Source organism: Hyla sarda, chromosome 8 (assembly GCF_029499605.1).
Source record: "Hyla sarda isolate aHylSar1 chromosome 8, aHylSar1.hap1, whole genome shotgun sequence".
Taxonomy (NCBI): Eukaryota; Metazoa; Chordata; class Amphibia; order Anura; family Hylidae; genus Hyla; species Hyla sarda.
The window spans coordinates 131,838,508-131,855,796 of NC_079196.1; the positions used below are offsets into that span (position 1 = coordinate 131,838,508).

A 17,289-nucleotide genomic window follows, 5' to 3' on the forward strand; every position below is an offset into this window, starting at 1 on the left:
GGACTACAACTCCCAGCATGTCCTTACTGTAAGGGCATGCTGGGAGTTGTAGTCGGGGCGGGAGATGTGCGAGCAGGTAATAATAAAGGTACTAACCCATTTTTTTTCCCTCCCTTCCCATTTCAGATCCATGTATCCTGTGGACTCCTTCGGATTCGGTGGACTACTTCGATGACCAGCATTTTTCTTTGATTTTAACAAAATGGTTAACGAGGGCTTGTGGGGGAGTGTTTTCTGTAATAAAAAATTTTTTAAACCTGTTGTGTTTTTTCCTTACTTTATACTAAGCCCGGCTTAGTAATGGACTCCGTCTGTAAGACAGCTTCCACTACTAAGCCTGTCCAGTAAGAGAAAAAAAAAAAAACAACGGGTTCAAAAAAAATTACAAAAAAACACTCCCCCACAAGCCCTTGTTAACCATTTTATTAACATCAAGCAAAGAAAAACGGTGGTGGTCGAAGTAGTCCACCGAATCCGAAGGAGTCCACAGGATACACGGATCTGTAGAAGAAGTAACAAAAAAAAACAAAAAAATGAGTAAGTACATTTAGGGAGAAAAAACAGTGTTAAAAAAAATGTAACACACACATTATATAATAACACCACTTTGCAGCTTTGAAAAATAAGTGTGTATGTATGTATGTATGTGTGTGTATGTGTGTATATTATATATACACACACACACATACATATATACACACATGCACACACACTTTTTCAAAGCTGCAAAGTGGTGTTCTGTAGTAATTATTTGGTTTTTGCTAATATGTGCTAAAAAAAAAAGTGGTATTTAAAAGTGATTTCTTTGTTTTTGCTCATGTAAACCAAATTTATTAACCCCCTGTGATAGTATGATAAATATGTCATATATAAGCAAAAAAATAGCAAGAAAAAAAAAATTACTACAGAACTTGCTTACTAAAGCAACGATGATAAATGTCCCCGAATATGTCCACTTTATGTTGGCATCATAAAATGGACATATTTTTACTTTTTGAACAAATTAGAGGGCTTCAAAGTAGAGCAGCAATTTTCAAAAAGGTCATGAAAATTGCTAAATCTGAAGGGACATATTTTACAGAACTACAACTCCTAGCATGCCTGAGCAGTCTAGGCATGCTGAGAGTTGTAGTTTGGCAACATCTGGAGGGCTACCGTTTGGGCACCACTGTAACAGTGGTCTCCAAACTGTGACCATCCAGATGTTGCAAAACTACAACTCCCAGCATGCCCAGACAGCCTTTGGCTGTCTGTGCATGCTGGGAGTTGCAGTTCGGCCTTCCTAGTGGTTGCCACAGTAAAGATCATATTACTTTCACTTTGATTTCCCTCACCGTCGTTTCCCTATCTGAGACGGGATCTCTCCACGATGATCTTCGGTCCCCACGCCATCTTCAGGTAAGGTACCGGTCTCCATCTTCTCCCCCCGTTCTGCTCGACATCCAGGGGTGGGCAGAACGGGGGGGGGGTCAGAACTCATATGCCGGGATGCCTGCTGAACGATTCCAGCATTCATCCCGGTCCGGTCCCCAACCGGCTAGCGGTGGGGACCGGAATTCCCACGGGCATATGCATACGCCCTACGTCCTTAAGGACTCTGAATGCAGGGCGTATGCATACGCCCCATGTCCTGAACAGGTTAAAGCAGATAAGCTTGTTAGGGTTAAAGCAGCCATTCAAAAGTTCGCCAGGACCCAGGTCACTTCTACAGCTGAACTTTGCTGGGCATGATGGCCTTCGCCATGCGTATTCCCCAAAGCAGATCTTTTTTTTCTCCAGGTTGCTAACTTTGCTACCATCAGCACCACAGCAGGATACTGCGGTGCATTTGGGGAGAGTCTGTTACTGATTTAGTTATGTGGGACGCTTTCCTTTCAGACTGGAATGGTATTTTTTTTTTATTTACGTCTGCAGCCTCTGATGCATATGTGAAAACCTGGGGAGATGTATCATCTTATACAGGTTTTGCTGACATTCACAATACCTATTGGATGGCTGGTGGAAGTGCTAAGTACACTATGTTTTAGCAACATAAAGGTTTTTTAAATTTATCAAATTGTAGCCGAAGCAGTAGTCTGGAGCAGTAGTTTGTCACATAGTTACTTTTTCTGCGACAACTAAGCCAGTGTAGAGATTATAAATAAGGGTAGATCTGCTTCTTAGCAGGTAATTGGTTTTGTTAGGAAGTTTATCATTAGAACACTGTTTTCATTATGTTTGCAAGCATATCCCTGGTACCAATAATCTGGCAGCTGACTTCTTGCCAAGGCTTAATTTTCAGACCAGAGGCGGATGTTGTGGATGTTCCGGTGACACCATACAAGATGCTAAGAATGGATTAACCTGCTTTTCCTAAATTACAAGGTCTCTTATCTCAGATTCATTGGCTCCCAGTACCCTCAAGGTATTAACTTCAGCGTGGAGGGTGTATAATAATGGTGTATAATAATTTCCTTGTTTCATATCAGGGTCATTCATTAGATTTTATTTCCTCCCTACTGGCTTTTGTTGGTTTTTGCCAATCTCAGTTAAAGTTGCCCCAGAATTCCATCAAATTATATTTGGCAGGTATCCAGCATTTTTTCCTTAGAATGCTCAGACAGACCCTTGCTATTTAGTGCCCATCCTATAAAAGCTGCCTTGAAGGGCATACTAAACAATAGCCTACCTGTAACCAAGCACTTGTTCCGAGAACTATCTGATCTTTTGGATAATCATCCTTTTGGCTTTCATTTCAGTTTGGTGATCAAGGCAGCCATTTATTTAGCCTTTAATGGCTTCTATTTATGTGCATCTCCTCTAAAGCCAAGGGTTTTACCAGAGAACAGTTTAAGTGGCCAGGGGACCATTATGTCCTGGCCTTAACGTCCACTTAAACTTCTATGGTGGGTGCTGTAATTATGTTTTTCCCCCACAAATCACAAGTGGTGCCCTGTTAAGAGTTCTCAATGTCTTGTTACAAACATTTGGCGACTTGACTACTGGTACTTTTGTCAAATATGTACGCACCTTGCTCAGGTCCTTAAGTAAGGACCACTCTAGCATATCAGGCCATTCTTTTTGTATTGGGGCAGCCTCGGCTACCTCTAAGCAACGGGTACCTGCCGATGTAATAAAAAAAGCTAGGCAGGTGGGATTATTTGTGTTATGCGAGATACATTCCAAACCCGCAAATTGAAATGTGACATGCTTATCAGTTCCTAGCTCTATAAGTTTAATTTTCAATTAAAGCTTTGTTTTCCATCCTACTGTTGTGTATTTTTTCCCCTCTATAGGTGTGCTCTCGTATGCGGCTTATGGCACACTTTATACTACCAAACAGCATGATGTTTGGTGTGTTTCCAGGTACGTATTCATCTTCTGGTAGCCATGAACACAAGTAATTAAGCGTGATAAGGTTGTGTTTTGGGGAATGATGGGGACTATTTAACCGCCTCTCAACCCCTCCACTGGGCATCTACTGCATGGTGTAACCCACCCACCCTCCCTCTTGTTATTCATTTACTACAGGGAATGCCCTCTATAGGTGTGCTCTCATAAGCGGCTTATGGCACACTTGAGGCAGTTTGGTGGTATAGTGTTGGGTGTATTTTCAGGTACTTATTCATCTTCTAGTAGTCATGACCACAATTATAAATTAAAAACCACACCAAAGTAGGAACAAACTTACCTGAATAGTCCTCAATTGGAGTAATAACACACACACAATCCTTTTTCGAAATTGTATACAGGCCGAACACTTTCTTCCCAACTACGAAAGTCTAAACAAAAAAAAAAAAAATTGACATTTCAGATGCATATGATAAAGACCAAATGCAACCATAACCAACACCGGAATACTCCTTAAGGGTAGGGTCACAACTGATCTGCAGTGTATTTTGCACAGCGGATTCCACGGTGATCTGACCCCTAGTGTGTTTCCAGCTGTTACACCTACGTATTTTCTCCTGCTGCATATTTTGTTGCCCTCTGAATTCACTGGGTGACAAAATCTGCTATAGAAAATCTGCAGATCTGCAGGAGAAAATACGCATGCGTGAATGTACCATTAGGGCTTGCCAACAATCGACCACTAAAGTGTGCCTCCAGATGTGCCTGCTCAGCGACATTCTGCTGCTACGAGCAGACACACTGCTGCGATGTGCGAGTCGCTGCACGCATGTTCAGAGTACTCGCAAGCATTGCAGTTGCTCCCCCTTTACTGAGCTAGGCCAAGAGCATCCGCAATGTGTGCCAGTACACTGCGCATGCGCACGGTGACTCACACAGGGCAGTGTGTTTGCTCATAGCAGTGGATTGCCGCTCCGAGTCACACTGTAGGGGTCCATCGTCCGTGGATCCGCCCACGTGAACAAACCCTTAGGGTATGTTAACACGTACAGGATCTGCTGTATATTTTGATGCATATTTTCTGCATCTGATTTTGCTACCCATTGATGTTAACGGGTAGCAAAGTCAGCTGCACAAAAATAGCAAACGTGCATATTTTTATTGAAGATTTGCTGCTGTAGATTTAGCTGCCCATTGACTTCACAGGCAGCAAAATCTGCTACAGCAATTCTGCAGCAGAACATGGGGTCAAACACAGTGCATCCGCAGTGTATTTGACACTGAGCATGCGCTGCCAGCAGTCACAGAGCAGTCTAATTTTGTCCCATGAATAGATTCTACAGTTATGTCTTATCTAATAGATTTATAACTGTAAATCTAGACAATTTACTGAGGATCTACTCATTAGTTAAACTTGGATGGGACCATTAATGCCAGATTCAGAGTGAAGACTTGGGCAAATCCCCAGATGTCTGTTGTGAGTATATGCTATATGTCGAAATCTAATCCAGCTAACTATATTTATTGGCGATTAGTTGGAGAGATGACTTGACATAATATATCAGGTAATAGCTGCTAATTCTTAAGAAAATATTTTAGCAACTCAGACAAGAGTGCCCTCTCTGGTCAGTGAAATGGTTACATCTGGGTGATACAAGGGCCTAGCACGTTTTTGTTCTTGAGACGCGATTGGTTAATTTCTTATCAAAATAAGGGAGCCTTTGTTAAACTGTAGTGGTGAGGCGAGGGGGGGGGGCATCATCCTTTGTTCCTTCTTTGGAGAGCATCCCAGATTATCTGTGACTGCTGAGTGAACCCATCCAACTTGCTTGACCCACTGGCACTTCTACTTTGTGGTAACTATAAAAGAACTTTAATATCTTTTTATTATTATTGGTTATTGGGAGAATTTGTACTTAAGATAATTTATATTTTCCTACCCATAACTTGTGGATGAATTTATAGATTTCTGTCCAAGTATACCTTTAGTGAATCTGCAGAAACTGACATCTATCTGAACAGAATTACTTTAACGGTACTTTTGATAAATTTTTTCCCCAAAAGAAATTGCCCCAAATTATAGAAGTAGTAAGGGAAATCCCCCTCTGCATAGCCACCAATAATTTATATGTTATCATTTATTAAGACAAAGTTTCATAATATCTCTCAGCGTGAAAATCATATTAACATATCTTGTATTTAAATATACTAAATTCTTAAAAGGGAACCAATCATCAGATTTTACCCTATGTAACGATTGGCAAAGCGTTATATAGGGTAAAATATTTTCACCATTCCGGGGGGATGCTCCTGCCCCAAGGGATGGTGAAGGTATGAAGTTATAAACTAGTCACCACCGCCGCCGTAAGTAGTCACCTGGGCGGGGAGCTCTTCTCACCAACTCCCGTTCTTCGGCCGGGAGAGACGCCCTGTCCGCTTGATTGACGTACAGAGTCATCGCTCTGCTCCGTCTGTTCAGTGAGCGGAACAATGACGCTGCACGTCAATCAAGCGGAGGGGGCGTCGCTCCCGGCCGAAGAACGGGCGTTGGTGAGAAGAGCTCCCCGCCCAGGTGACTACTTACGGCGGCGGCAGTGACTAGTTTATAACTTCATATCTTCACCATCCCTGGGGGCAGGAGCATCCCCCGGGAATGGTGAAAATAAATATTTTACCCTAAATTGGTTCCCTTTAAGTATATCAACTGCGTGTATGCTATATACCGTTCATATACAAGATGTTGCCATCTTGTGGTCAATTTTGAATACAGTTGTGAACTAGGGCAGTATACTCATCTAGTGGGCAAATTTTAAGTAATACTGTGACTTAGTATGGTATAAACATCATATTGATCTGCATATTCCATCGTATTTTATATTTCTATATTTTAATTAATAAATTGTAATGTAAATCTATTTTTACATATTTTATTGTTGATTTCCTTTTTGTGCAATGATATTCCTATCTTCCAAATCTTAACGAATAATAGAGGTATTTATTGTGTCGACCTCTGAGGATCTCACTTTTTTTTTTTACGAGTTAACATTTACAGGGGTGTGGAAATGTAAATAACTTTTCCAGAGGACTAAAACTGAGCACAATCTACTTGTCCCTTATGACGATCTACTTGTCCTGGTACATAAAATACCAAAATAGTCTGTAAATAAGGTCTTTATTAATATAAACTTAATAGGCAGACCAGTAGATCACCCCATTAGGTGGATAGGGTCCCAAATAAGCAAGTCTGCCCCATTAAGTAGGTAGTCCACCCTTCTGGTAGGTACCTCACCTTATGAGGTAAGCAGGCATGTAGGGCTCCCCTGGTATGTAGATAGGGCCCCAGATATATGTCCCACAGTTAGTATAAAAGTAGGGCTCCCAGACAAAGCCCCAGATAGAAATGAACCCCATTAGGTAGAGCTCCGCAAGTAGGTAGACAGGCTCTCAGATAGATATGACCTCCCATCAGGTAGGGCTCCCATTTAAATGATTATAACCCAAGTCAGAACTTTCCAAACCTTTAATGGTGACGCCCTTGCATTGTTTGGCGACACTGTACTGCATGCATTGCGTTGCACGTCGACAATGCACAATTTAGTACCAGTATCAGCATTAACCTACTGGGGAACTGATAGTTTTCTTTCTGAAGTTTCATTGCCAACTCACCGAAGCTGAAAAAATTGATTTTTCATTACCTTTTTCGGTGGAGGAAGTAAAGAAACAAATTAGCTCTCTTAAAATCATTCAAAGCCCCAGGACTAGATGGTTTAATAAATTAACTTTATAAGACCCATAAGGAGAGTCTAAGAAAACATCTAACAAGGCTGTTTAATGAAATTAGAGAATCGGGCACAGTAAGGGAAGAAATGTTGGAGGCGGTAATAATAACATTACCAAAAGGAAGGAAAGGACCATAAATACCTAGAAAACTACAGACCAGTTTCTCTCCTTAATGGAGATATTAAAATATACGCAAAAGTAATAGCAGCTAGACTATCAGGAATGCTCTCTAACCTGGTACATATGGACCAGGTTAGGTTTATAAAAGGTCGTCAGACATATAATGGAACTAGGAGAATTCTGAATATTACAGAACAGGCGGCGCGCGGTCGGATGTCCTCCCTCCTCCTAGGGTTGGATGCGGAGAAGCATTCGACCGCATCCATTGGAGGCATCTGAGGGCAGTATTGGAGAAACTTGACTTCCCTCCTGTAATGATTTCGGCAATAATGGGTTTATATTCAAATCCGACTGCTAAGGTTTCTTCATTTGGAGCTATATCCAGAAGATTTAATATTTCTAATGGTACAAGGCAAGGATGCCCCTTGTCCCCCGTTTGCTTTAATAATAGAGCCATTGGCACAACGAATTAGAGACTCGGGGGGGGGGGGGGGGGGTATAAGGGGCATCCAGGTGGGTAGAGGAGAACAGCGGATAAGTTTGTTTGCTGGTGATATTCTCATCTCTTGCACCGATCCGGTGCAATCCCTACAAGGTGTAGTAGAGGTTCTGTCAGACTATGGAGCAGTAAGTTACTATAAAATGAATATTGCTAAATCAGTTATACTCCCTTTAACCCTTTAAGGACCAAGGACGTATGAGTACGTCCTTGGTCCCACTCCCGTGATAGAACGCAGGGTCCCACGGTGACCCCTCATCATATCACGGCGGGCCCGGCGTCATAGTGAATCTGGGACCCGCCGCTAATAGCGCGCGGCACCGCTTAACCCTTTAGCCGCACGCTCAAAGCTGAGCCACGCGGCTAAAAGTGAAAGTAAAAACTGCCGGTTAGCTCAGTGCGCTGTTCGGGATAGCCGCGGCGAAATCGCGGCATCCCGAACAGCTTACAGGACAGCCGGAGGGTCCCTACCTGCCTCCTCGCTGTCCGATCACCGAATGACTGCTCAGTGCCTTAGATCCAAACATGAGCAGTCAAGCGGCAGAATCATCGATCACTGGTTTCCTATGAGAAACCAGTGATCAACGTGAAAGATCAGTGTGTGCAGTGTTATAGGTCCCTATGGGAGCTATAACACTGCAAAAAAAAAAAAAGGGAATAAAAGATCATTTAACCCCTCCCCTATTAAAAGTTTTAATCACCCCCCCTTTTCCCATAAAAAAAAAAAAAGTGTAAATAAAAACAAAACATATATGGTATCACCGCGTGCGGAAATGTACGAATTATAAAAATATATCGTTAATTAACCCTCACGGTCAATGGAGTGCGCGCAAAAAAATTCCTAAGTCCAAAATAGTGCATTTTTGGTCACTTTTTATATCATGAAAAAATGAATAAAAAGCGATCAATAAGTCCTATCAATACAAAAATGGTACAGTTAAAAACTTCAGATTACGGTGCAAAAAATTGAGCCCTCATACCGCCCCATACGTGTAAAAATTAAAAAAGTTATAGGGGTCAGAAGATGACAATTTTAAACGTATTATTTTTCCTGCATGAAGTTATGATTTTTTCCAGAAGTACGACAAAATCAAACCTATATAAGTAGGGTATCATTTTAATCGTATGGACCTACAGAAGATAAGGTGTCAATTTTACCGAAAAATGTACTACATAGAAACGGAAGCCAATTTTGACGCACAATTTTTTTTTTCGTTTCACCATAGATTTTTGGGCAAAATGACTGACGTCATTACAAAGCAGAATTGGTGGCGCAAAAAATAAGCAGTCATGGATTTTTAGGTGCAAAATTGAAAGTTATGATTTTTTTAAAGGCAAGGAGCAAAAAACCAAAATGCAAAAACGGAATAAACCCCAGTCCTTAATGGGTTAAAAATAAACGAAGAATTGAAACAAGAATTGCAAATGAAATACTGCTTTTCATGGGCGACAGAATCTCTAGTATATTTGGGTATCAGATTGACCCCCTCTCCAGCAAATTTAGGGAGAGTAAATTTAGAAGCACTTAAACACCAGCTTGAAACATCCATCAAGGGATATTTAAAACTGCCGCAATCCATGATAGGAAGGATAGCAATAATAAAGATGGTAATGTTGCCCCAAATTTTATACCCATTTCGTAATCTCCCCATTAGATTTCTTAAGTCTCAGATTAAAAAGCTACAGAGGATCGTTTCATGTGTTGTCTGGCAGGGGAAAAGACCAAGAATAGCACTCCAAATATTATGTCGACCCATAGAGGAAGGTGGAGTAGGATACCCGGATCTCTATGCATATCATCAAGCGACACTACTTTCCCAGGTAGAGAGATTATGGCAGAGTATATTGGATAGACACTGGGTCCCAATGGAAGCAGAAATAGGCAAAACTAAAATTTCAAGATTATTATGGGAAACTGCACTTCTAGGAAAAGTAACAAATTATGGAAGTTTAACATTAAAAGCAGGAATGGAAGTATGGCTATATGCATTAAAACATCACATACTGGGTCCTCTGGTATGTAAGGATGTTTCGATGGATATGATACAACATTTACTTCCAGCAATAGACTTTTCTAAATGGCTCAATAGAGGTATAGTAAATCTGGGTAATGTTACTGTGGAGGGTCGTTTGGAAAAATATGTAAAGATTTTGGGATAGAATCTAAAGATTTTTTTAAAATATCTCCAGATCAGTCATTGGATGAATTCTTATAGCTGGGGAGAGGATAAAGTAGTGAGGAAATATGATATATTTTTCAAGTCTAAAGAGGGAGATAGCGGAATATCTAGAGCATATAAAGCTTTACAATCAAAAGGTGTGCATGATAAATTGGGAATCAAAAGAAATGGGAAAGTGACTTAAGGTATTGTATATCAGATAAAGCATGGCATAATATATTCTTGATCCCTACAGGAGCCTCACATTGTTTGGGACACCTTGAGGCTCCCGTAAGTTAATGTATAGATACCTATACATTAGGTACCTAACCCCTGATAAGTTAGTTAAATACAACCCTATAAACTCGCCAATATGTTGGAGATTTAAAAAGGAAAGCGGGACATTAATACACATTTGGTGGGAATGTGAAAGTACACAAGAGTTATGGAGGGAAACTTTGGGGCTACTGATGAAGATACTAGGAGTAGATACCTATATTAATTGGGGACCAGGTTTAGCACTTCTTTCATTGGGTCTGGAAGATGTCTCATATATTGATGTTACATTGATTTTCCATGTTCTTCCATGTTTGAGGAAACGGGAAATGTGGGAAAGCTGTTTAGGGAGGTTAACAAGAGTAGAACCTTAAAAAGAAGTCAGTTTTTGGGGGGGGGGGGGAGGTCAGAATGTTGGAAGTAATAATATAGAATGGTAGAATGTTGGTATGTAAGAATTCAGAATGTTAGAATTATGTTGGTTGGAAATGGATATGGCAGCCCCTCTCTGACAGGGTAAGACTGAGGGGGGACAAAGAAAGTGAGTAGCTGGCAGAGTTTGATATCTTGGATAGGTGAGAATTAGAGATGAGCGAATTTACAGTAAATTCAATTCGTCACAAACTTCTCGGTTCGGCAGTTGATGACTTATCCTGCATAAATGAGTTCAGCTTTCAGGTGCTCCCGTTGACTGGAAAAGGTGGATGCAGTCCTAGGAGACTTTCCTAGGACTGTATCCACCTTTTACAGCCCACCGTAGCACCTGAAAGCTGAACTAATTTATACAGGATAAGTTATCAACTGCCGAACCGAGAAGTTTGTGACGAATCGAATTTACTGTAAATTCGCTCATCTCTAGTGAGAATGAATGTATATTTTGAATGGTTGAGTAATATTATGTATTACTTGTTTTATTTATTGTGTACACTGTGCATTATGGAAAATATAGGTAAACATAAAAAGAAAAGTGGCTTCTACCATCTTGTGCCAGTTCATCACCCCCACCCTTTATCCCTCCGTGCCACATATTTCCCCCCCTCGATCCTCTCCTGTGCCATATCATTCCCGTGACATAATATTCCCCCCTTGATGCTCTCTGTGCCATTATATTCCATCCCCTACCCCCTGTGCCATTATTTCAGCCCCCCTCCACCTGTGCCATTATATTTCAGAATCCCTCCTCCCCCTGTGCCATTATATTTAAGCCCCTTTCCCCTGTGCCATTACATTTCAGCCCCCTCCCCCCTGTGCCATTACATTTCAGCCTCCTCCCCCCCTGTGCCACATCATTGACTCAATCACCAAACCCCCCTCCCCGTGATCCCCTGCTATTACCTGTCCTCCGTCCCATGTGCGCTCCAATAGGCTCAAGGGCACGGCGGTTGTTAATGTTGCAGGACCGCATCCTCTGTCCTGATGGAGGTGCAAGCGATTAGTGACGTAATCGCACGCGCCTACGCCAGGATGCAAACATCCTGCATGGCTGGCTATAGGCTGCAGTCTATAGGAGTCTAGTGACGGGGCCCCGTTATATTTGAATTCCTCAGGTATTTAGTCCTGCTTGCCCGAAGCAGGGCTAAATGCCTGAATAATTCACCTGCTTGGCACTGCATGTCCCGCACGTCGGGCGATACAATTTCCACATCCCTGGTTTATTACTTTATCTTCCTAATATTACACGACAATGCATGCACCGGGAAGGGGATGCTGTTGCGCCGTTCCTATACAGCAGTCCTCTACACCTGTAAAAAGAGCAAGACCAGGGGGCAAGCTACCTACCTAAAGGCTGGAGGCATTGTGTGTTGGAGAGGCTGGAGGAAGTTGGGTGTGTGTTGGGGGGTTGGGGGGGGGAGGGGGTTGGATGGAGACTGTATGTGGGATAGTCTAATGGCATTTGTGGGGAAAAGGAGATGCTGATGCTGGAAAAGTGCAGAACCTATTAGTTTTAGTTTGCAGGTTCTGCAGTGAATTGAGGCTAGAAGAAATGGCCAAGGCAAGAAGACTAAGAAAAGTGAACAACTGCAATCAGAGAAGGCTTCTGTGAGTTGCTGCATAAAGCAGCACTGTAATCAACAGTAGATTTTCTGGTAAAATTAGTGATGTCATTACAAAGACCACAGTAAAGCCAAAAAAATGCAATGCTCTTTGCGGTTAAAATAATGTTATTCTGTAGGTAAATGGTATACACTGCTCAAAAAAATTAAAGGGAACACTTATACAACACAATGTAACTCCAAGTCAATCACACTTATGAAATCACACTGTCCACTCAGGAAGCAACACTGATTGACAATCAATTTCACATGCTGTTGTGCAAATGGAACAGACAACAGGTGGAAATTATAGGCAATTAGCAAGACACCAACACAGATACTGTGATAAGTAAATAACCCCACAGTTAGATTCCTACAAGCAATAGAGTAAATAATAAAGGGGGTATAAAGCCCAGGGGGAGTGCTCTAAAACATAGCTTTTAATATTCACTTGCTAAAATACACCGCAAATATATATGTGACCTATTAAATGTCCGATTAAACAATTAAACCTATTATACCAAATGTTTGGCCCAACGCGTTTCCGCTGAATTCAACAGATTCCTCAGGGGAATTGCATTGGTACAATTAACACACTGATTGTCTATTTTGAATATAATCACCATAAATTTAATAGGGATATGTATATAGATATTGTGCAGCTCACGGTGTTGGGAGTGCGAGGTTAACTGAATGTTCTCACCCTATGAGAACAAGAAAATACTAGATAAAATAAAAAGGATTCAGTCCTCAGCAAAACCCCTATAAAAATATAGTATCTGGGTGGATGTCTGTTTACCCAAAGAAAAGACAGTTCAATAGATATGTGTTTATTCCACAATATAGGATACATTAAAATAGATTTGTAAAAATCAGAGCGTTTCCCGCAGGGCCCTACGGTAGCGCAATATAATAAAATTCCAGTATAAAAGAACAATTCAGCATAACACTTCAGAGCGATAATTCTCATGAGCATAACATCTACTATAACTAATAGTTGTTGCATAGATTGACACACTTATTGATCATGATAGTGTGTCTAAAGATAACAAAGAGGTTTTGGTACGTATCTCTATATATCACCTGTAAAAGAAATAACCCTATACAAACAATACATGTCCTGTAACAAAGAAAAAAAAGAGAAAGAATAGGAAGTGTCCTATATATAGTAACAGTCTTATAGATGGTTCAAATCCTATGAAGTTGATCCTGTAAAAAAAAAAACTTGCAAATGTCCTGAAAAAATAGTGCAAATATCCTAGAGAGGAATAAATGGAAAGTCCTACGGTATAGGTGTCATATAATCCAGTTTATATAGGCAGTTTGTCTAGGCAATATAGTAATGATGGCACAAGGTCGCTAACACCGGTTGGTTCATTCCACACTGAAAATGCCTGTAAAATAGAAATATAGTATCTGGCACTGCTGTGCCACTCACCACACCGCTGACTAGACAGGTAGATGGTAGTCAGATACGTTCCAGCCGGGGCGGCATGGTGTTTACCCAATGTGCAGACGCTCTTTGCCGGCTAGCTCGACCTTGGCGTCTGACGTCAAAGTCAACTGAAGGCAAGTCAGCTGGCCTGGTACGGGAGCCAGGTGAACGCTGGATAGCGTGATCCGCGCTGGATAATATAATGAGCGCTGGATGCCGTGGATACAGGTATTCAGTGACATGCAGAAAGTAGAACTCCAACTGTATTAAGACAATGTTCTTACAGAGGAGGATTGTATACCGGTTTAGCTGATAAGTAGCGATACAGGTCCATGGAATAAGAGATCGAGTCTCTCCAGATGCAACAATCCAATAAAACGCTTTAAAGCCGCAACTGTAGTGTGAACTGACACTGATGTTCATCAAAGTCTCAAATTCAGTCACCAGACGCGTTTTGGGGCGTCAGAGCACAATTAAAAAACCCTTCTTCAGTGGTGTGTAGAGAACTGGACTGAATGTGTATTTTTATACCCTTACTAGGATCACACTCACAATCCGAAATAAGATAGATGCAAATTGTGGCGTGGATCATCTCTGAGATTTTACTTAAAACATGTAGTGGATTCTCTATTTATATGTTACTTGATTTAATGGTGGATTAGCAGAATGGTAAATTACACTATAATTGATGTTTATCTTACAAATGGGGGAAATAAGAATAGCACAGCCAAAACAATGAATAGAATTAATAAATGAACAAAAGAAAAAAAATACTCATAAAAAATAAAATGATGAATGAAAATAAAAAAAATGTGAATGAAAAAATAAAATGATAAAAATAATTAAAATATAAATGCTACGGTTTAAATAAGTGTAGAAGTAGGAAAAATAGAATATATATAGAAAATAAATTGATTTTTATAGGGGTGCCTTTGCTGAGAAAGAGATATATTGAATGTTTATTCAAATAGCTCCATATTTGAATTGAGGCCCTTGGGCTCCAGGCACTCAAACGCAAATATTTTTTGGCTTTCCATCCTCAACATTTTGATAAGAAAGTTTCGCCCTCTCCAGTCTTGTCTCACTACTTGTATCCCTACATACGACAAACTTTTGGGATCCCTGTTATGATATTGAGCAAAGTGATGTGATAGTGGATGTTTCGGGCAACCTCTCTAGGTTATATATATGCTCAGCAATACGTACCTTTAAACCCTTTTAGTTCTGCCCATATATTGCTTTTGGCAACTGCATTCTAAGAGATATAATACTCCCTTAGTCGAACATGTACCGTAATTAAATCCGGGATCCTCCATCTGTAAGAATTTACAGTAGAGTGTACCTCCTGAGTCTTCCTTGGTCCCTCCGTTATGTGGCAGTTGGAACAACTGCCACACCTGAAAAAGCCCTGAGTAGACATCCAGGTTTGAGGTTTCTTACTCTCACTTGGTTTCTTAATAGATGGGGCTAAAGTTATTCCTAAATTCGGGGGCTTTTTTATATATTTAACCCCTTAAGGACCGAGCCTTTTTTCACCTTAACCTCTTCAGGACATAGGGCGTATGGATACGCCCTGAATCCCGAGTCCTTAAGGACCGAGGGCGTATCCATACGCCCGTGGGAATTCCGGCCCCCACCGCTAGCCGGTTGGGGACCGGAGCCGGATGCCTGCTGAAATCGTTCAGCAGGCATCCCGGCATATCGCCCAGGGGGGTCATTATGCCCCCCCATGTCGGCGATCGCCGCAGATCGCTGGACAATTCAGTCCAGCGATCTGCGGCGATTACGGGTCAATCGGGTCTCCGGTGACCCGGTGACCCGGAATTACTGGCTGTTCGGGGCCGTCTCTGACGGCCCCGAACAGCCAGAGCCTGCAGGGGTGAGGTGGCACTGGTGCCACCTCATGATCGCCCTGATTCGTCGGCCGGATTACCGGCCGACCAATCAGGGCGCCTGCTGCGGGTGTCACTCCCGCACCCGCTCCGCCCCTCTTCCGGAGGACGTGAGCGGGTGCGGGAAGACGACCCCCGGTGCTGGGGACCCCGATCCCCGGCGCCCCTGTTGGGATCGGGGCCCCAGGAGCAGCTGCGGCGGCGGGACTGACCTGCAGCGTCTGGATCGTTGGAGGTGAGTGACAGCCTCCTGCTGTTGCTTAGCAACAGCTCCCAGCATGCAAAAAGGGCATGCTGGGAGCTGTAGTTATGCAACAGCAGGAGGCAGACCACCACAACTCCCAGCATTCCCTTATGGGCATGCTGGGACTTATGGTTTTGCAACAGCTGGAGGCACATTCTTTCTATGGAAAAGTGTACCTTCAGCTGTTGTATAACTACAACTCCCAGCTTGCACAAACAGCTAAAGTGCATGCTGGGAGTTGTAGTGGTGCATCTGCTGGTTGCATAACTACAACTCCCAGCATGCCCGTTGGCTGTCGGTGACTGCTGAGAGTTGTAGTTTTGCAACAGCTGAAGGCACACTGGTTGTGAAACTCAGAGTTTTTTTTTACCTAACTCAGTGTTTCACGACCGGTGTGCCTCCAGCTGTTGCAAACTACAACTCTCAGCAGTCACCGTACACCATGCACCGTACATGCTGGGAGTTGTAGTTTTGCAACAGCTGGAGGCACACTGGTTGTGAAACACTGAGTTAGGTCACAAACTCAGTGATACATAACCAGTGTGCCTACAGTTGTTGCAAAACTGCAACTCTCAGCAGTCACCGACAGCCAACGGGCATGCTGGGAGTTGAAGTTATGCAACAGCTGGATGTCCCCCCCCCAATGTGAACGTACAGGGTACACTCACATGGGCGGAGGCTTACAGTAAGTATCCGGCTGCAAATTTGAGCTGCCGCAAACTTTCTGCTGCAGCTCAAATTGCCAGCGAGAAACTACTGTGAACCCCCGCCCGTGCGACTGTAACCTAAAAACACTACACTACACTAACACAAAAAATAAAATAAAAAGTAAAAAACACTACATAAACACATACCCCTACACAGCCCCCCTCCCCTCCCCAATAAAAATGAAAAACGTCTGGTACACCACTGTTTCCAGAACGGAGCCTCCAGCTGTTGCAAAACAACTCCCAGTATTGTCGGACAGCCGTTGACTGTCCAGGCATGCTGGGAGTTTTGCAACAGCTGGAGGCACCCTGTTTGGGAATCACTGGCGTAGAATACCCCTATGTCCACCCCTATGCAATCCCTAATTTAGGCCTCAAATGCGCATGGCGCTCTCACTTTGGAGCCCTGTCGTATTTCAAGGCAACAGTTTAGGGTCACATATGGGGTATCGCCGTACTCGGGAGAAATTGTGTTACAAATTTTGGGGGGTATTTTCTGCTTTTACCCTTTTTAAAAATGTAAAATTTTTGGGAAAACAAGCATTTTAGGTAAAAAAAAAAAAATTTTTTTACATATGCAAAAGTCGTGAAACACCTGTGGGGTATAAAGGTTCACTTAACCCCTTGTTACGTTCCCCGAGGGGTCTAGTTTCCAAAATGGTATGCCATGTGGTTTTTTTTTGCTATCCTGGCACCATAGGGGCTTCCTAAATGCGGCATGCCCCCAGAGCAAAATTTGCGTTCAAAAAGCCAAATGTGACTCCTTCTCTTCTGAGACCTGTAGTGCGCCAGCAGAGCACTTTTCACCCCCATA

At 42.3% G+C, this 17,289-nt stretch overlaps 1 protein-coding gene across 3 annotated transcripts in view; it reads right to left on the bottom strand.

Moving 5' to 3' along the window:
* The window catches only part of WDR75 (WD repeat domain 75), a 400,614-nt gene that overhangs the window by 337,641 nt on the left and 45,684 nt on the right, over positions 1-17,289 (bottom strand). For 2 of the 3 annotated variants that reach the window (XM_056534259.1, XM_056534260.1), the window contains exon 4: positions 3,671-3,761. In XM_056534259.1, coding sequence (XP_056390234.1) covers positions 3,671-3,761 — 91 coding nt within the window. Of the gene's footprint in view, positions 1-3,670; positions 3,762-14,838; positions 14,890-17,289 lie in introns of those variants that run through there. The other variant, XM_056534261.1, reaches the window with a different exon arrangement.